The sequence below is a fragment of the Phoxinus phoxinus genome (assembly GCF_949152265.1).
Source record: "Phoxinus phoxinus genome assembly, chromosome: 2".
NCBI lineage: Eukaryota > Metazoa > Chordata > Actinopteri > Cypriniformes > Leuciscidae > Phoxinus > Phoxinus phoxinus.
Genome location: NC_136877.1, coordinates 27,744,819 through 27,766,271, shown reverse-complemented (window position 1 = coordinate 27,766,271; position 21,453 = coordinate 27,744,819). Strand labels below are relative to the sequence as shown.

Genomic DNA, 21,453 nt, shown 5'->3' with positions numbered 1-21,453 from the left:
CCTTTCCCTCCACGCCACTAAGTCCGCAGCCCAGGCTATGGGAAGATGCATGGCCTTCGCTCACTGTTACGGAGAGGCACCTCTGGCTGACACTCGCTGATATGAGCGAATCTGAATGTGCTGTGTTCCTCAACGCCCCGCTCTCTTACGCCGGTCTCTTCGGCCCAGCGGTAAGTGGGATTGAGGACCGGTTTTCGGAGGTTCAGAAAACGTCACAGGTCATGAACTTGTTCCTTCCACGGCGCTCTAGCTCCTCTGCAGAATGGGAGGACCGGTTTTCGGAGGTTCAGAAAACGTCACAGGTCATGAACTTGTTCCTTCCACGGCGCTCTAGCTCCTCTGCAGGCCGCTCTCAAACTCAGCCTCCTGCACGAACCTCCACACAGCGCCCGTCCCAGCCTCCGCCATCCTCGCAGCAACGACAGGGCGGCCGCCTTATATCGCGCTCGAACAGCCGTCACAGGCCGCCTCCCCCCCGGGGACCCCGGCCAAAGATCACGCTGAAGCCCGAGCGCGCAAAATCCTAGCGTTCGCAGAGAGGAAAAGATGCGCAAGTCCAGCCGCTGCCGTTTCAGTGCCCACACCTACACCGCTCTGTTACACAGTTACCGGCCGTGTTATAAATGTAAGCTCTGTGACTGCTCACGAGCGCTCACACTTACTAACAAACACTGTAACGCCAACGGCGCTCACGCGCCCCAATGTTCGCGCCCCGCTGTTCGGGCCCCGCTGTTCGCGCCCCACTGTTCGCGCCCCGCTGTTCGCGCCCCACTGTTCGCGCCCCACTGTTCGCGCCCCGCTGTTCGCGCCTCAAAATGTTTTTCCGTCAAAAGCGATCGAGTCATTGAATGTGAAACAGACGGCCGCCGCTGTCAGCGAGCCGCCCTATTCAGACAACGAGAGCGCGCGCGCCGTGCTAATATCTCCGTCTCAGCTTCTCGACCCCGCGCAGTGCGGTGATCAGAACCTGGATACCATTCTGCCCCTAGCTATGCGTGCGAAAGCATGGGAAGTGATTCCGGGCGTGTCAGAATGGGGGCTGAATGTTGTAAAGCGGGGCTATTTGCTGCAGTTCGCTCGCCGTCCCCCGCGCTTTTGAGCCCGGACCGCGACGAGTGTGAACTCAGAAGTAGCACACCTACTTCGCGCAGAAATAGCGAAACTGCTGTGGAAGGGGGCGATAGAGCCGGTACATCCTTCTATGAGCGAGTCAGGCTTTCACAGCCGCTATTTTCTCGTACCCAAGAAGGACGGAGCTCTCAGACCTATACTAGATCTGAGACATTTGAACAAAGCTCTCATGCTCACGACCAGACAAATCCTGGCTCAAATTCGTCTGAGGGACTGGTTTATTTCTCTCGATCTGAAAGACGCATACTTTCATAACCCGTCACAGGCCATTCTTGAGATTCGCCTTCGACGGTCAGGTATATCAGTACACCGTCCTACCGTTTGGCCTGTCTTTAGCACCCCGTACATTTACGAAGTGCATGGATGCGGCTCTCGCTCCCCTGAGAAGTCAGGGTATGCGAATTCTGAACTATTTGGACGATTTTGGACGATTTTAGCACAATCAGAGGCGGAACTCATGTCTCACAGAACCGTGCTACTCAGTCATCTGGAAAGCCTGGGTCTCACGGTCAATTGGGCCAAGAGCTCACTGCTGCCCCGTCAGTCAACCTCTTTTCTGGGAATAGAGCTCGACTCGGTGGCTATGACGGCCCGCTTGTCAACACAGCGCGCGTGCCGTGTTCAGCATCTGGCCGCGTCTTTCCAGAAAGGCAGTGTTGTCCCCCTGAAAACGTTTCAGAGAATGCTGGGCTTTATGGCTTCAGCCGCAGCAGTGCTCCGCTTATCCGCTCTGCAGCCCTGGATAGCGGCCGACTGGTATCAGCGGGGAGTGACAATGGGAGTAGTCTTGAAAAGTCATCTCGACGGACGCCTCCAACCTGGGTTGGGGCGGTCTTTTCGAGGGCAGACCGGTCTTTGGCTTCTGGTCAGACTTGGAGAAGTGCCTCCACATAAACTGTCTGGAGATGATAGCGGTCGATAACACTTTGAAATACTTTCTTCCATCTCTGTGGGGCAACCACGTACTAGTTTGCAAGGACAACATGTCTGTGGTGTCCTACGTGAACCGCCAGGGCGGTGTCAGATCCAGAGTCCTCTGCGATCTGGCGGAGAGCCTGCTCGTTTGGGCTCAGCACTCACTGCGCTCGCTCAGAGCCGCACATGTGCCAGGACGCCTGAACGACGGCCTGGACAAACTGTCCAGGGACAACGTTCCCCCGGGGGAATGGTCCCTGCACCCGCAGTCAGTCCAATTACTGTGGTGCCTTTTCGGCAGGGCGAAAGTCGACCTATTTGCGTCGAAAGACAACGCCCACTGCCCAAGGTTCTTTTCGAAGAATGAGGACGCCCTGGTCCAGACGTGCCATGTCAGAGTGCTGAGAATCTATATCACGTGCTCCGCAGCCTTCAGGCTCCTGGAGCAGCTTTTCGTTTCGTTTGGTGGGCGCACCAAGGGTCTTGCCGCCTCGAAACACAGTCTATCCAGATGGATAGTGGATGCTATTGCTGCGGCTTATGCGTCTAAAGACCTGCAATGCCTTCTGGGCATCAGGGCTCATTCCACTAGAGGCATGGCCTCCTCGTGGGCTTGGTCCAGCGGGATTTCTATTCATGACATTTGTACGGCGGCAGGCTGGGCCTCCCCCTCTACATTTGTTAGGTTTAATAACCTGGAAGTTCCCGCCCTGCAGGCTAGACTCCTTTCAGTCTAAAGTCTCTATTCGATTGCCCTGGTTGAGCTGCACTATAAGGATCAATGAGTTCAGTATAGACCAGCGGTGCCGCTCTTTATATATCCCCTACGGTGTGCTTATGTACATGTGCGAGCCCACTCTGTCGCAAAGCGCCCTCGTTGGGCGTGACGTCACGCCCGGCTCGGTGGTAGGCTGCTGCAGTTGCCACGAGGCAGCAAATGGGCACGCGAGACAGCCTGCTCTTGGTCTGCCTGCTGCTACACTGCGTTGACAACATATTAAAATTTAAGGATACATTTTGGCTTCATATCTGGAGCAAAGATGACTTTACCCATTGCGTAATTCTATTACGCAGTACTCGTTCCCTCATCTAGAGAGAACCTAGGTTACGTTAGGTAACCGAGTACGACTTCTCTGATGATGTGTTTACTGGCGCGAGGGCGGGACAACCTGTTAATCACATGAGATCGACCGATAGCAAACCACAACGATCCAATCAATTCCAGATGGACAAAATCAAGTCCCGTCCTACATGTTTTCTCATTTGAGAAGCCGTTTCACTCGAATATAGGCCTATGTCATCAACTATTTCAACTTCAGTTTCATTTCAACTGTAAAACGACGGTGTAAATAATATCTTGAAAAGTTTAACTTTACAAAAAAAAGGTTTAGCTTATTTGAACTTGAGCGCGCATTTTAGAACGGCGTGTTACGCAAGACGTGAGCGCAGATGATACGCAGTTTTCGCGTGCATATGATACGTACTTTATGGTGTGTAATACGCACGCACTCCCCACCCCCAATCCTACCCAAGGGTTTTCAGTGCGTAGCATATGCACGCAAAAAAAAAATTTTTTGGCGTAAATGGTACGAGAAATAACATTCATGGTATAGATACGCACTTTCATGAGATCGTGTTGAACTTTCACATGCTGTATTGCCTTTGAGCATTTGATGGAAAAATCTAAATGTCAAACACTGACAGAAAATGTATTATTTATATGTGAAGTATGGTAACCCATACTCGGAATTTGTGCTGTGCATTTCAACTATCCAAGTTAGTACACACACACACACACACACACACACACACACACACACACACACACACACACACACACACACACACACACACACACACACACACACACACACACACACACACTAGGAGCAGTGGTCAGCCATTTTTTTTTTTTTTTTGCTGGGGAGCGATTGGGGGTTCCTCAGTTGTGGGTAATGAGAGTGGAAGATAGTGCTGTCCCCCCCCCCCCCCCCCCCCCCCCACAAATTCATGCCAGGTTGCGTGCTGTATTCAGTTAATAATATTGACACTGCAAAATTTATGGAGGTACAGTGTGATTGTTTCAGAATTTTAAGTGTGTCCTCTCTCACGTTAAAATTAAGCATATCAAGAAAGTGCATATTTATGTTCTCACTCTTTGCCTTTCCATGTCCTTTTTTATGTCTCAGTATCCGGCTCTCCTTATTTCAACTTAGAGAAGCTTGAGTAGGCCTACTAGTCTCACCACAGATTTTATTTTATTATCATAGACACACATGCAAAGTCAAATCTTGTACTGCCCTGAAGCTGAGTGTTAAATGGATAATGGATGAGCTGACAAATTGATGAACAGATGTGATACATGGACAGTATTTCAAAGAGATGGGGTGAGATCAATGCTCTCATACTTATTGTGATTCTCTGCACATGCATTGGAAGCATTGTGATTACTGCTCGGGGCAAAACAAAGCTGTCACAGACCATCTTGTTCAGTTTACTAACAAGGTATTTTTGCAAATAAAAGCAGCCATTTCAGTGAGGACAGCTTTCACAAAACTTTGGAACTGTGGACAGGCTTCTATGGCAATACAAAATCAGATGGTTTCTTTTCAGCATCATTTATAAAGACGAAGAACTGCTGAGAGACATTCAGCTTTTAACATTGTATGTCTTATTTACTGATCCTCCAATAGAGTGATCCTTTCTGAATCTTTAATAACCTTGAATGCATGATCAATACATATCTTTTATTTAACAATTGTAACATAGCTCCCATCACACAGGAATTACTGGCAAGTTTACATTACATGTCCCAGTTTACTTTGCTACAAGGGTAGCTTACAAAGAGGAAAGCTGAATCCATTCATGATAATGTACATAAATGCTGAGATGTGCTGCCTGGAAACGAAGGCATTTTTGAGGTCATTTATAACCACTGTTTTGTTCAAAATTTCCATGGAGTCTTTATTTGCATCAACGTAAGTCTGTTCTATTTAATTTAATTTCTTCATGTCTCTATGGTTTGCACATCAACTTTCTTTTCTAGACTTTAATGAAAGGAAATGTGATTGAAATATAAATTGCTCCTTAGCATGTAATTTTGGAAGAAGTGAAAGGATGTGAATCAGGCAAGATTTTCAGAGTGTTCATATGCCTTCTTGTGTCTTCACTGACTATTAGACAAAAAGTGGCTTTGATGTTTCACCACCCTTCAGAACAGTGAGAACAGTCATGGTTTCTCTCCCAAGAGTTTACAGTGATGGTGAGGGATATGGACAGTTCGTTTCAGTGGTTCATTTTACTAAAGAGAACACTTGCATTATCTCAGCACTGCTGATTTAACAGACGGTGGCCAACTTGTCTAACCATGAAGACATCAGCAGCCGCCATATATTGACACATACATGACCAGCAGGTGAAGATGTGAACCCTAGAGACATCACTTGGCCTGCAGTTTCTTGATGTGAGTTGGCAATCCCCCCTTTCTTAGAGCCAGTGCATTCATGGCCTTGCTTTTGCATCGCTTATATCTTCTGTGAGATAAGATGGCTTCTTTAGATATTCTTCTCACTTTCTACTACTAAAATCCGTTCCTTATCGCTGTCTGGAAAAAAGATTTCTAAACGCATTGTTGTAGTTCTTGTTAAAGGCTGTGTAAATGAGTGGGTTGAAGAAGGAGTTTGAGTAACCCAGCCAGAGAAAGACACTTTTCCAGACAGGGGGGATGTCGCATGAACAGAGCGGAATGATGAGCTCAGCAAGGAAAAAGGGAATCCAGCAGAGCACAAATACACCAATCAGGATGCCCACCATCAGAGCCGCTCTCCTCTCTTTCTGCTCTCGCCACGTCTCGCCATCCGTCTGGAACGATACAGTTGCGTGACGAACTGTGAAGGCCATCTGTGGCTGCCGTTCAGCCTCCTTTACCTGGCAGTAAACAAGTTAAAAAATTAAATGTGTAGTGTTAGTCAAGTACAATAAGGAACTTCAATAACACTATTGGTGAGCAGAATGCAGCAACTCTCTCAGTAACTCAGCAGTCTCTGTGATCTGTCCTGTGTGGGATCTGATTCAATATGCACAGATGCAGAGAAAAATGAATGAAACATTCACATCAAGTCATTCCAAAATTTTATCAAGCAGTGTAACTTGGCAGAGCAAATTTATTTTGTTACATATTTGTGTCTTGACATCACATTTTTCCTACTCTGAACTTTAAGCATTACTTATGTACAGGTCTCCATTCACTCTACCTGTTAAATAATATTTAAATTATTTAACTCAAACTATATCTTTTACATAAAGCTGTTACTGGACTAAACAATCTGAGACTATTCCCATGCGAATTTGCAGTCAGATTTCACCTCATTACAATCCGCCTTGCTTGATTTAAAGTTACTTTTAAATGCAAAAAAGACACAGGCAATGATATTTGCCCCCATAGGTTCTAAAGTCCCCGTCCCCGACAGTCCAAGATGAAGCTATTGAACTTGTTGATATTTACAAGTATTTGGGTATCTGGCTTGAGAAAAGTTTTACTTTTAAAAAACACATTGAAGCTCTCGCTATGAAACTTAAATTCACTTTGGCATTCTTATATAGATTAAAATCTTGCTTTTTTAGGACTACAAGAAAAAGACTGGTTGCAGGACTATTCCTGTCTCAGATAGATTATGGAGATATCATCTATCAATTTGCTTGTCCATCTACTCTGTCAATGCTAGACCCTCTTTATCATGCGGCTCTTAGGTTCATTACTAATGCTGGCTATCAGACACATCACTGCATCTTATACAATATGGTAAATTGTCCGTCACCTAAATCGCGCAGGATGCGACATTGGCACATTTAAATTTATAAAGCGATTTTAGGTATCTTGCCGTCTTATATTTGTTTAAAATTTGTTCGTTCTCAAAGTACATATCAATTAAGATCTAGTGATGTGCTACTTTTTAAGGTACCAAGAATGAGGACAGAAGCAGGAAAGAGGGGTCTGTCTTACTGTCCTTCGTCCTGGAATGACCTCCAGTCTAGACTTAAGATTGGTGCGTTAATTTCCTTAGCTGCTTTTAAAAAAAGAATATCTGATATGCGGACGGACATGTGCAATTGTTTTAATTAATGGTGGGTGGATATTGTCTTCTAGCACTTATTTCGTTTGTTTATATATTAAAACCTCATTGCATCTTCACATCAAATATTTTGTATATTTTGCGTAAATCTGCTTTGTATTTTATATTGTAATTTATTGTCTTGTAACCTGAGATTGAACATGCTACACAGGACTCCCTTGTAAAAGAGACTGTGTCTCAATGGGACTTTTCCTGTTTAAATAAAGGTTATAATAATAATACAGTGCGGTACATGCATTAAAGGCACAATATGTAAGTTTCGCTGCTAGAGGTCGCTTATTCAAAACTATAATAAAGGCGTAGCTTGATGACGGCATGAATGAGCGTGGAATCGTGAGAGTTGTCGTCTTCACCTCCACAGCTGAATGAAAGCAATCCGAAGGGGCTCAGGCAGCTATCATGTTCATGTGAATATTTAACAGTTTTATTAACATTACTTTGGCATGAACAGGGTGCGGAAGAGAGCCTTTCAGTGGAGCTAATGCTGGTTGATGCTAAAATATTAATGCTAAAAAGCTGGTGTTCCTGAATGGCATTCAATTAATTTTAAAATATATTGTATGGTAGAGAAAATTATGTACTACAAATAAAGCTCTTTCTGATTTTGCTATGTTGAGCCACTTGACAAAATAGTGTCTCTAAAAGTCAAGAAAAAAGATTCAAACAATAAGACTAACCATGTTGAACTATACAATTATTTTCTGTTGCATCCAAATAGTTGGAAACATTTGGGATAGTATAAGTACACAACTCAACCATATATATAACATTGTTCTAGTCGTTCTTTGGATATTTTAATCTAAAAATGTTATATGTTGTGCCTTTAATGTTGGAAAATGTGAAGCGTCTTTGCCCAGCTTTCCCACTTTGCTTCTGCAACAGATGACATTGTGTGACAAATCTCACATCATTTCCCTTGAAAGCAGAGGTGAGAATTTTCTAAATCAAGATATATTTAAATTTCCTGTATTGCTCACAAAGTTCCCTATGATAATGTTATCAACTAACAAGAAGTCTGCAACTAGCTCAATTTACCCCACACCAGCCACCCTTTTGGAAAATAGTTTTTAGTAATATTCTAGATTAATTTTTATGTTGGCAAATCACCAAAATGTAATTAAGCAATATCACACTGTGCCAAGAAAAAAAAAAGTTTTAAAAGAAGCCAAAGCATCGTGCTTTATGTGTTGCCAAGCAACACACTGAGGGACAGCATGTTAAAATCACACCATTTCTCTCCGCTTCCATACCGCTCACATACTATAGTCTGGAATGCTGATAAACAGTGAAACTTCCCAGTGCTGTTATATGAACTATTGGCACTTCTGAACTGTAGCTTATCCAATCAAACTACAGTCATCTTCATTTATATACCGCTCTTAACAATGTAGATTGTTTCAAAGCTGCTTTACAGAGATAAAAGTATAATTTAAGGTAACAGATTGTTTTGGCTTTATAGCGGTTCTTGAATAATGTACAGGACAGGAACTAGCTTACATAAAATATATTTTTACCCTTGAAAATAAGCTTTGATAAAATCTTACAGTATAAACATTGTTTGGCTTGTCTGCATCTTGAATCTTTAAAATGGGTATTTAAATGAGCTTTTGTTTGAAAGTATAGTTGAGTGAGTGAAGTACTGTGGCGGAACAAAACAAAATTACAGCATATGTGTGTTCGTTTGTGCATTTCAACAGATAAAGGAGGCAACGGGGCAATTAATTGATTTTTGGATCAGTGTACCTTAGTGAGAATAATGGACTCAAGTATTTTTAGATGAAAGGAGGCAGTGTATGTTTGTGTGTGTACAAGAGGTAGAACAACCCTGTAAAAGAGATGATGGAGAATTCTCATTACATAAAATGTTAACTGTCTGAGGTGGTTGGACAAATTTAAAGATAAATATGCAAACTTTTTTTTTTAAATATTGTTTTTCAGAGGAGTTTCTGTTGGTGTTATATGACACTATCCAAAGGTACCACATTCTCTCATCAAATTATCTGCATTGAATGTAGAGAATGTTGAATTTACATCAACTACTAGTTTTTTGAAAGAAAGGAAGATAATAGAATTAAAATGAGAGACATGATCAAATTAGTAGAATTAGGCCTTAATTATATGTCTACACTGCCATGTACGATTTTCTCCATTAGGATGAACACATAACATCCATATAAACACATCCGTAGACACAGAAACACATACTTTGAGCTATTAATTAGGTAAATCAATCAATCAATTAATTAATCAGTTAATAAATCAATCAATCAATCAATCAATTTGTGCTTACTTTGATTAATATAAAATGTATATATGGAGAATTCAATGCTATGATAACATTAGAACATGAATATTATCTGGGAATCTAAAATCTGAAAAAGACACTACAGAAGTGCATGTTTCAAATGATTGTTCTTTGTGAGGGAGCAGCTTCCAATTATAACCGGATCTCTCACTCTGAGAATGTGTGTGTTGGGAGGGAACTGTGTGTCAATGTGGGGTCAGATGTCAGCTCCTGTGGGTTGAGCCTTCCTTCTGAGAAAATACATCTGCTAGGTTTGATCAATGGTACTTACACATTTATATTATCTCTGTCTTTTAGCCTTCTTCATTTTTGTTTTCTCTGGCACCTCACTAACTCTCATAGCTTGTTCACACAGTGGGGTTTTTGGTCTGGCAATCGTATTTATTAATGTGTGACTCTCAAATTATTTTGTCCATATAAAAACTTACAGTATCTATCACTTAGATACTGTCTGTATGAATAAATAAATAATAATTAATTAAGGACATCTGGCCTGAAAGACTGTCAGTCTCTGCATAGTGGTGGCAGGTGGGGATTTTTAGTAACTCTTTTTGCAGGTTACATTGTTCTGCCAGTTGGCTGTCTTTATAAATGTGAGGCATAATTTAATCATTCAATCTATTCATTTATAAATGACTATTCATTTGTGAATGGTACAAGTGTCTGCCTTTATGAGTGGCTCATTGAATTATTGATGAAATAATCATGACAAATATAATGAGAGAATTGTCAAACAATTCAAAAATCACAACTCTCAATGCAAGATTGCAAAGAATTTAGGTCTTTCACCTTCTACCATATATAATATTGTGAAAAGATTTAGGGAATCCAGAGAAATCTCAGTCCATGAAGGGCTAGGCAGGAGGCCTCTGTTGAATGTGTGTGACCTTTGAGCCCTCAGATGGCATTGCATGAGAAACCATCATCCTACTCTGTTAAATACAGCCACATGGGTTCGGGTGTTCTTTGGAAAACTGGTTTTCACTTAACACAGTCTGCTGCTGCATCATGAAATACCACTTGAATCTCTTTTATGTCAGGAGAAAGCTTTACATCAATTCTATACAGATATGCCTCCGAGTTATCTGGGCCCGAGCTCATCTCAGATGGTGCTGCGGTCAGATGAGTCCACGTTTCAGGTTGTTTTGGGGAAAAATGGACATTGAGGTATCAAAAGGGACCATCCAGACTTTCATCAGAAACAGGTGCCAAAACAAACATCTGTCATGGTATGGGGGTGCATCAGTGTAAATGGCATGGGTGACTTGCATATGTGTGAAGGTACCACTGACTTAGAGGTGTATATTGGGATTGTACAGAGACATTTAATGGCATCAAGATGGCATCTTTCCTTGGAAGCAAGACAATGCCAGGCCTCATTCAGAATGTGCTACAACAGAGTGGTTTATTAGATACTCAACACCGTAGAGTGGATGTGCTTGACTGACCTGCCTGTAGTCCAGATCTGTCTCTTATTGAAAATGTATGGTACATCATGAAGAGGAGAATCAGACAACGATGACCACAGACTGTTGAGCAAGTGGAATTTTTGCCCAATCTTGCCTGATACAAGACAGTTTTGTGTCAGGCAAGATTGGGCAAAAATTCCACTTCCAAAACTACAACAATTAGTGGCCTCAATTCCTAAACTATTAAAAAGTATAATAAAAATAAAATAAAATAAAAATGTGTTTATATTTACAAAAGACTATAAAAGGATTAGTTCACTTTCCCAAAAATTTTTTTGGGAGTGGGAAGGCCTGAAAACTGACGCTGAGGTTGCTTTGTTTCTTTTCGATACGCGAGTAATGTTGGACTTTCACAGAACTAAGACATGTTGTCTTTTGCTTGAATGTACTCGTATGCCATCTTTGCTTGTTTGTTCATTTGCATTATTATTACTATAAGCCTGGAACGTCTAAACCTCTTCCATCACCCATTTCAAGAATTGACTCCCAATGTGTGCCCAAGTGTGTTGGCTCCCCTTTTAGTGATCGCTATAACCCCTTAATCTTGTCACATTTGTAAAATATTAGTTACTTGGACTGTCGTGGTATGTATAGGGAGTTGTTCATGAAAACTGTTTGTTTTTTGGGATGAAAGGAATGACTTTGCCACTTGAAGGAGTAGAGGAGCTCAATAGCAAATAGACATTCGGCCTGATTTAACATAATAGTAACAGAAATTGCTTTCACTTATTGATGACATTATACCCCGGGCAGCAGGCACAGCTGATTCCGCCCATTGTGGTTGCCTGGGTTGCATAGAGTGTACGTGAATGTGGGGGTGAAGGCATCAAGATAGGGGTTTGATCTTATTGGGTAGGGGCATGTTTGTTTTGGTGATATCAAATATCAACAGCGTTTCCCAGAAGTTGCTTACTGCACCTTTAAGTTGTTCAGTAAAAACTATGGGAAACTTTTCTTTGTACTTTTGTCAGTTAAAGAAAATTAACAAATCACAGATTCTTGATTTTATTGCATTTTACAAAATGTCCCAACTTTTCTGGATTTGGGGTTATACGTTTGAGAACCCTTTGAAAATATCTGAATTTCTAGTGATTATTTATAAAATGTGGTCTGATCTTCTAAGTCACAATTAAAGACAAACATAATCTGACTAAACTAATAACACACAAACAATTGTACTTTTATTTATTTTTATTGAAGACATTGAGTGATCATTAACAGGGCAGGCTGGCAAAAGAAAGTAAAACTGTGTTAAGACTTCTTCAAAAGCTAATTGGATTCAATTAAGGAGATGAGATTGGAAGTGTGGGTTGCACACAATAAAGGCACACTGGTTCGTGTCAAATCTGTTCTTCAAGACAGATTGGTTAGTGTGGACCATGTCTCAATCCCAATTTCTTAAAACAACACATTACAGAGATGCACAAAGATGAAAAAGTCTATACAAAAGTATTGCTAAAGACCTAGGTGTTCATGAATCCATGGTAAGTGACCCTGTCTTCGTGGGTTTTATTTTGACATTGGTGGGGACATAACAACAGTTCCCACTGAATTGGAACAGTGATGATTCTAAAAGAAAACATGGCATGCACAGGTCCCATATTTCTATAGTAGTGAACAACTTTCACGCTAATCTAATAAACAGCATGCTCTTATTGCATTTAATTTTGTGGATATTCCAGCAAACAATTACCATTCATATTGTACATTCAGTTTAACAACATTAAAAGGTTAAAGAGGGTAAACTTTATCATTAACCTAAACTGTGCACATATGTTTTAATCACCTTATGTTCTTACTCTATCCATGCAATAAATATACATCAGTTTTCTAGTATACTTGAACTTCTCAGGTCATGTCGAATGCGGATAGAATTACTTCAACATTGATTACATATAAATATATTTGAATTGTTTGATCTATATTCTATATTAGTAGGTACGTGTCCCTATCGTCCCTACTAAATGTCCATACTATGCCCTTGCCGTCTTCAAATGTAGAAAATTCTGGATTGATGCTACTTTCCTTAGGAGTGGGCATCCTGCAAAGATTACCCTTAGAGCACAACAAGAGGTGTGAATGAACCCAAGGATATCAACAAAAGACCCCTTAAAAAACTCTACAAACTGCAGAAATCTTTGTTCATGTGTACGCTATTTCAAAAGCACTGAACAATAATGGTGTTCATGAAAGGACAACACGTAGGGAAACCAGTGCAAAAGAAATGTTGAGGCATGTTTGCCTAAAACCACCATTGTTCCATAATGCTTTTGGCAAATGTTCTGTGCACAGTGTAGACAAAAGTTGAACAGTTGAGACAAAAATGCAAAAAAAAAATAGTTTGAAGAAAAAAAGGGATCTGCACACCAACTCTAAAACCTCTTCTCAAATGTGAAGCATGGTGGATGGAGCATGGTTTAATGCTCTATTGCTGCCTCAGTGTCTGGACACTTTTTGAATTAATTCATGAAACAATGAATTCTAAAGTCCACCAAAACATTTTACAGGAGTATGTTGGGACAGAAGATAATGACTTCAAGCTTTAGAGAGGATGGTTGATGCAACAAGACAATGATCCAAATCACACAAATAATACGAACCAAAGAATGGCTGAAAAAAATGCGACATAACCTAAAGAGGGCTGTGCTATCAAGACAAGACAACCTAGAATTTCTTAAATGAAACAGATTAGTGGGGAGCTGCTGATGGAGGATCTAAGAGTTACAAAATGTTTCACTTACTTTTTGCTCAATGTAAAAAGATGTGAACAAACACAGTTATTTGTTTTATTAGTTTAGTTAGATTGTGTTTATCTATAAATATATATAATATATCTATAAAATAAGATTTAAAGATCAGACCACATTTTATGAGTAATGCAGAAATACAGGTGTTTTCATCAAAGAGATCACAAGCTTATTCTTGCCACTGTGTATACATAATCTCATATAAACTTTTTTACCTCTATGACTTCAGCCATGGGTGTGATGGTGTTGGTCTTGCGAGAGCCAATGCGGAACTTGGCAGCCTTGTAGATCTTCCAGTAGACAAAGAGCACCACACAGAGGGGCAGGTAAAAGGCTCCAAAAGTGGAGAAGACTGTGTATGAGGGCTCCTGGCTTACTTGACAAGCCAGGCTGACTTCTGAGTAGGTCTCACCCCAACCAAAAAGCGGAGAAAGCGAGATAACAGACGAGAGTAGCCATGTGAGGCAAATCATCACATTGGAGATTCGTTTGCGTGTTTTTAATGTGTACTCCAGGTGGCGTGTTATGGACCAGTAACGATCTAGGGCAATGGCCGTCACATTCCAGATACTGGCTGTGCAACAGAGTACATCGCAGGAGATCCAGACCTGACACAGGGCCCGACCCAGAATCCACCGCCGTCCATAAAGCTCCCTAACCAGACTTAAGGGCATAACCAGTCCTGCAACCATCACATCCGAGATGGCCATGGAGGCAACCAGATTGTGGGGAACACGATGGAATGTGCGCACCCTCAGGATGGTCACCAAAACCAGAAGATTCCATACAAAGGTGGCCACCACAAGCATGGCCAGTAAAGTGAGCGTGAGAACACTGAACACAGAAAATGGACGGTACAGATTACCAAATTCAGATCCTCCAGAGATATTTGCCAAGAGTACTGTAACATTGTGTTGAGTCATGGCAGCATGTATGCAAATAGATATCTGGCTCTAGTTAGAAGGCAAGGTGAAAATAAACGAAGTCACTGTAAGATTGAATGGATTTTTTTTTTTTTTTACTGTTTTTTAGGTCACGCATGGTTTTCTTTTTGGATGTTTTCAAGTTAATTCATTTGAAAACATTTGCAAGAGTTTGTTTTCTGAGTGGGTGTTATGTTCTTGGCACTACAATTTGTGAGCTTATTGTCCTTTAGCTCACCGTTTTGTATGCCGGTCACTGAAAAGGTAGGCGTTTTAAAGTGTTGCCATACTGATTATAGATGACATTATGATTGCACATATTGATACTCGTGAGTTTATAGCCTTCAGCAATTTAAAGGTTCACAGGACACACATCTGAAGATGGGAGAAGCCATCCTCCATCCTTCATCCTAAAAGAAAAGAACAAAAAGGCATAAATGAATTTTATAGTTCATTCCACAAAATTGTCTTATTCAGCTACCACCTTAAATAGAAAACAGCTCTAGGCTATGGAATGGGTTTCTTTTTTCTCTCTCTCTATATATATATATCTCATGTGTTTGTGCCAGGACTTTGTAAAAACATCCTGGCTGAGGATGTGCACACTGTGAAGGGTTTTATTCTAGCCTCAAACAGTGAAAACTTTAAGCTTTGCCTCACTTCCTAATCCCATGAATGTCCCATCTATAAGAGCAAAATAAAGCGTAGCGTTAGTTCTGGCAGGTCACTTCAATCAAGCTTGCATCAGCAGACTCTCACCTATCACAGCATCCATATATAAGATCCATTCGGTATTATCAGCAGCGTTATTGTGTTGCTCAGGAGCTAATTACCCTCCTCTATCCCCAGCTCCTCCTTTAGTCCAGTAAGGACTTGGCCTTCTGATATACCTCTTAGAATCAGATACATTTTTCATCCGAGGGCGTTTTAACTCCTACGGTGGCCGTATTATTTCAAATCCGCCGGCAGTCGCGAGTAATCTCCCCCTCGCATTCGTCACGGTGCCACTGAGTGTAAAAACGCGAAAGGCGAAGCTTGAATTTCCAGATATGTCCCTCTCTGGCTAATGTATTTTCAAGATGGAGGCACAACATGGCTTACGCCATTCGGGCAGCTCACCCGTATTTATATTAAATGGCAAAAAATTATTTTGAAACTTCATTGTCAGACAGAAAAATTATTTAAGGCTAATTCATAATTTTTTAGCATCTGCTTCATATAAAATTGGCTCATTTATTATGTATTCTTCTGCATGAGCGATGCACCAATCACAAATTAATCTTATTTGAGTTGATTCTGTTCAAATACTTGATCGATCAAGTTGTCAAAACTGTCTAAATTGGTTCGCGAATAAGTTTGAATGTTTTTGTTCAGTGTCCTGCATGCACTGAATCGTCTGAAGCGGTTTCTCACTCTTGAGTCGTATCAGGAAATTTAAGAACATCAAGGGCGTTGGATGAAGTGGCCGTGGACCTACAGTTAATTGAAAGCAAATCTGCAAATACATCCTATTGTTTGCCAGCAATGAAGATCTTTATTAGTTGAACATCTGCGTAAGCTGTCTGTGAACGATTCCACAGGTAGCCTATAGCTACATTTGATTTCATTTCATTCAGGCAATACATTTTACAACAAACAGATTATTGTACTAAGTATACGATACCACTACTACAAACTATGACATTACCAGTTTTTTGGACATACCGGTATACCTTAATTTATACATTAAATATGCTACCAATTTGAGTATGAAATGAACACCCGCCAATCCGAAACTTGTGGTTATTGAGCAATGGCGGCAACCTGTTAGTCTTGAAAATGAATGCCTTTGCTTAGAAATATACACACATGCAGAAATATACATTTCATTACATTTTGGTGAACAGACAGAAGAAGATCCGTCAATGTGCATTTGATCATTGTTTTTGTTCAGTTGTTCAGTAGCTCGAGCACATGCGAAGAGTTTTTCCTCTTTCTTCTCCTTTTCAGTGATTCTGTCATGATTCTGCCATCTAGTCCTTGTCTGTCTTTAAGTCTTGTCTGTCTTTAAGTCTAAACCTTTGTCAGAGTCTGTGAGTATTTTGTCTGAAGAGTTGTATGTAGTATACCCCAGTTCTTAGTCTACTTAGTCTTGTTTGTTAGTCAGTCAACCTTCCTTACCTCTGTTTTACCCCCTTGTGGGTTTTGTTTTCCCTGTTTTCTGTTGTAAATAAACCTTGTGTTTTGCATACTGTCTGCAATTGGGTTCATCCTTCCACACCGTGACAGAATGAACCGACCACAGAAGAACCCAGCAGACAGTTTGTCTTTTCCTGCCGAGGGACAATCTGATCCCCTTGAACAATGGTGGCTGTCGACTACCTCCGACATGAGGAGTGGCAAGGCACCGTTTTCCCCCCAGGGAGAGAGGTCGTTGAGTGAGTATGCCCACGACGTGGAAGAGAGGAGGAGGTTCTTGCCAGAGATCCTCCTCAATTCATACTTCATCACGGGTCTCAATGGTCCTCCTCCTTTGAATGAACGGGAGGGGCTGATCCGCCGTCCGTTTCGGGAAGTGGTGGACCGTTTGTGTCGGGAGGAGCTGCAGGACTCCTCCACGAGGTCTTCACCTTCTGCCTGGCTGCCAGTCATTCCTGAGGGTCGGCTGATAGGCGTTGCGACGTTTGGGAACCAGGTTGGCTCCTCCACGACTCCTGAGACTCCATCCGCACCTGTAAGTCTCCGCGGCAAGCGAGGGAGACGGATCTCGTGGGAGTCTGCTTCAGAGTCTTCAGCGACGGAGTCAACCCTGCCAGAGTCTGTCCTCCCAGCACCAGTTACGGTCCTCCCAGCACCAGTTACGGTCCCTGCTGAATTTCCCCTACCGGTGACAAGCCCGGTTTTGGTCTCTGCTCCGCGGCCAAGGAGAAAGAGGAAGAAGGGAGCTTTCTGTCCTCCATCTCTGTCTCCTCCTGAGTCCACGTTGGCTCTCCCAGTCAACGCTGTTCCAGAGTCCGGCAGCAGTCAACGCTGTTCCAGAGTCCGGCAGCAGTCAACGCTGTTCCAGAGTCCGGCAGCAGTCAACGCTGTTCCAGAGTCCGGCAGCAGTCAACGCTGTTCCAGAGTCCGGCAGCAGTCAACGCTGTTCCAGAGTCCGGCAGCAGTCAACGCTGTTCCAGAGTCCGGCAGCAGTCAACGCTGTTCCAGAGTCCGGCAGCAGTCAACGCTGTTCCAGAGTCCGGCAGCAGTCAACGCTGTTCCAGAGTCCGGCAGCAGTCAGGGTTGCTCATGAGTCCGCAGTCGTGAGAGCTGAAGAGAGAGCCGCGGCCGATTCTGCTGCTAAAGCAGTGTTACAGTCGGTTTCAGCTAGTCAGGAGATGCCTGTCGTCATTGCTGCCAGGACTCTGTCTGATTATTTGTCACGTCTTGTCAAGATCCTAGAAGTTCCTGTCAAGCCTGTATTATCCCCAGACCCCGTGCCTAGAGCTGCAGAGAGGGCTGTCCCTGAGTCGGCTGCTCGGATTACTGTCCCTGAGTCGGCTGCTCTGATTGCTGTCCCTGAGTCTGTTGCTCAATTGCCTCTCTCCACTGCCCAGCCACCTACTACATCCCCTGTCTTGAGTCCTGCTTCATCTCCTACGGTTTCCCCCATCAGGATTCGTCCCATAGCGTCGCCCCCTGTTGTCCCTATCAAGTCACCTTGTGTTTCCCCGGTCAGCCCTGTCTGCACTCAGTCCCGAACTGTTTCCCCCAAGACTGTCCCTCGTGTGTTCCCATCCAAGCCTGCCCGGATTCCTTGTCCACAGCCCTCGTCCGGAAGACCCAAGACCACAGTCCCACCCACCCTAGACATTCCCCCATGAACTCTCTTGTTCCCCCGCCCCCCCCTCCCGTGTTTGTTGTTTTTATTGTTGCATCCCAACCCTGTTGTCGTGTTTTCGTGTATGCCTTTATTGTTATTTGTCATGTTTAGTTGGTTTGTGTCTTTGTCTCAGTCTGTCATGTCCCGTGTTTGATGTCCCCTTGAGGAGCGTCTGGAAGCCGCTCCTTAAGGTGGGGGTTCTGCCATCTAGTCCTTGTCTGTCTTTAAGTCTTGTGGCAGAATCATGACAGACCCATGTTTTATGTGCAAACACATGGCCTTGTTGGGCCATGTGCTTGTGTTGTCTCGTCATCTAGCCCCGCCCTCGTTATCCTCGTTTTGTCATTATTGCTTTACCTGTGTCACCTGTATGTTATCCTCATTTAGTCATTATTGCTTTACCTGTCACCTGTTTTGTTATCATTAGTCTCCCTATTTAATCCCCTTGTGTTTGCTGTCCTGTGTCGGTTCATTGTCAAACCTTTGTCAGAGTCTGAGTATTTTGTCTGAAGAGTTGTATGTAGTATACCCCAGTTCTTAGTCTACTTAGTCTTGTTTGTTAGTCAACCTTCCTTACCTCTGTTTTACCCCCTCGTGGGTTGTTTTCCCTGTTTTCTGTTGTAAATAAACCTTGTGTGTTTTGCATACTGTCTGCAATTGGGTTCATCCTTCCACACCGTGACAGATTCCCTTTACATGCATTTGAACGTAAAACTGTACGTAGCTGAATGTAGCTACAATAATAATTGTAATTATTATACAAAGCAAAGGAAATAGCAAAATAATGCTCGATTCTTCTGTCTTTTCAGATATCTAATTATGACAATAATATAATCTTTTCAATTAAATATCTACAGTGGGGAGAACAAGTATTTGATACACTGCCAATTTTGCAGGTTTTCCTACTTACAAAGCATGTAGAGGTCTGTCATTTTTATCATAGGTACACTTCAACTGTGAGACGGAATCTAAAACAAAAATGCTAATTAATTACTTAAAAATCATACAATGATTTTCTGGATTTTTGTTTTAGATCCCGTCACTCAGTTGAAGAGTACCTATGAAAAAAAATTACTTCTACATGCTTTGTAAGTGGGAAAACCTGCTAAATCGGCAGTGTATCAAATACTTGTTCTCCCCTCTAAATAATAACATGTTATTGTATATTTATGATCCGAAGTAACTAACTAGCTACTTGAGTAGATCTTTCATTGGATACTTTTTTACTCTTAAGTAACTATTAAGATTACTTTTTCTTTGAGTAATTATTTCTATAAGTACTTGTACTTTTACTTGTAGTGTCTGGATACTCTACACACCTCTGGGTAATTTGTTCTTGTGTGCTTGTGAAACAGATTCGGTTCAGTTATTTGTAGCAATTGAAATTACACAGGAGACTTCAATTGACTACCTGTCTTCATATTGACCTTCCTGCAATAATGTCAGCTGCTAAAGATTTATCCTCAAGGAAGAAGCATCTTTATCCCAGAAGCACAGGAAAGTAGCTGTACTAGAGGCTGTCAAAGAGGCAGACATTATTATAGAGCTTATGATTTTCATTAAGTGTGTCAAAATTGAACCTCTGTTGGCCTTCAAAACCCGATTAAGAGAACAAAGGCCGGGATGCTTGTCAAGAGAGCTCATAGGTAAAATCCTCAAAACATCAAATACCTGTCAGCAGCACAACAGTGCAGGGAATATTACAAGCTGTCATATCAGTAATAACAATGAGAGGCCTGAGTTTTCTGCTCTGATTGCTGTGTGTCTTTTCAGACAAAATAATGCATGTGTGATTTTTGTGTTAGTTTAATTCATTTCAAACAAAGCATAAAAATAGAAAATAAATGGGATTGGTGACAGAAGGGCACTGAGGTGTCAACAGACATTGCCTCTTGATTAACGCACCTCTGATTGCACACAGTGCATCTCATTACCCAGCATGCTCATCATCAGTCTGAGCGTCTGTCCTGTCAGGAGGAACAGAGAGGAAACACACAATGTCTACACTCGACAGGCTCATTACCACACACAAGCACAGAGGAACACTGATTACAGATTCCTGCTCATTTTCTCTCAGTGCTGCTGAGCTCTGTTTACTCTGTTGGTATGACAAAGTCAGTCCACAGAAACAATTATATTTATGGAAAATATCTAAGATATGCATCAAAAACTCTGTCTTAGTGACTGGCCAAAAATATAGTCTACCCTTATTTTTGATAATATTCCTCCTTTTTACCCATCATTTCCTTTACTTTCATCTTCCTTCTCTCTCAACATCTCTTCATGTCATCTTTAAATCTGTCCCCACTATCGTTCGTCTCCATCTCTTTTATTAGCTTGTGCCCAGAGCCATGAAATTGGACACACATACATATAAACACAGTGGCAAGAAAAGCCCTCAGCATATTGTCTTGGCAGTGTTTAACTAATCATCCCTGACAGTTACACATCAGCAAATCAACCAGGGCACTGGACACATCCTTAGAGATAACGAGACCTGTCATTTAATGCCATTCCCACGAGAGTGAAATATGAGTTTGTTTCTAGCTTCTTTTTTTAACTATACCATCTGAGGATAAAAAGCATTCTGTTGTGTTTGAGTTTGTTCTGACAGAAATAGACAGTAAGAGATTAAAGGGATAGTTCACTCAAAAATGAAAATTCTGTCATCATTTACTCACCATCATGTTGTTCTGAACCTGTATGACTTCATGTCTTCTGTAGAACACAAAAGATGATAACAAAATGCTCATATTAGAGTGAACCATTCCTTTAAATAACAGAAAAAGAAGCAAGAAAGAGGTATAAGAATAGAGAACATATGCTGTGCTCTAGGGACTCTTAAGTAGATTGGTCACTACTCTAGATCAATATTTAACAATGTTCTCAGGATGATAAACTCAAGCAATTAACCTGCATAAACTTTATTCTTAAATGTTTTTAACCTCTTTTGTTAACATCTAGCTTCTCGCCCTGATGAGAAAGACAAG

The 21,453-nt window shown here is 41.9% G+C and overlaps 1 protein-coding gene across 1 annotated transcript; it reads right to left on the bottom strand.

The window, feature by feature from the left end:
* Window positions 1–4,773: 4,773 nt before the first annotated feature.
* Window positions 4,774–21,157, bottom strand: htr5ab (5-hydroxytryptamine (serotonin) receptor 5A-b). The gene is made up of 3 exons (XM_079585105.1): window positions 21,145–21,157; window positions 13,915–15,032; window positions 4,774–5,973 (listed from the first exon to the last, which is right to left on the bottom strand). The coding sequence occupies exons 2-3, from the start codon at window positions 14,620–14,622 to the stop codon at window positions 5,641–5,643; spliced, it is 1,041 nt and encodes a 346-aa protein (XP_079441231.1). The 5' UTR covers window positions 14,623–15,032; window positions 21,145–21,157; the 3' UTR covers window positions 4,774–5,640.
* Window positions 21,158–21,453: the final 296 nt, after the last annotated feature.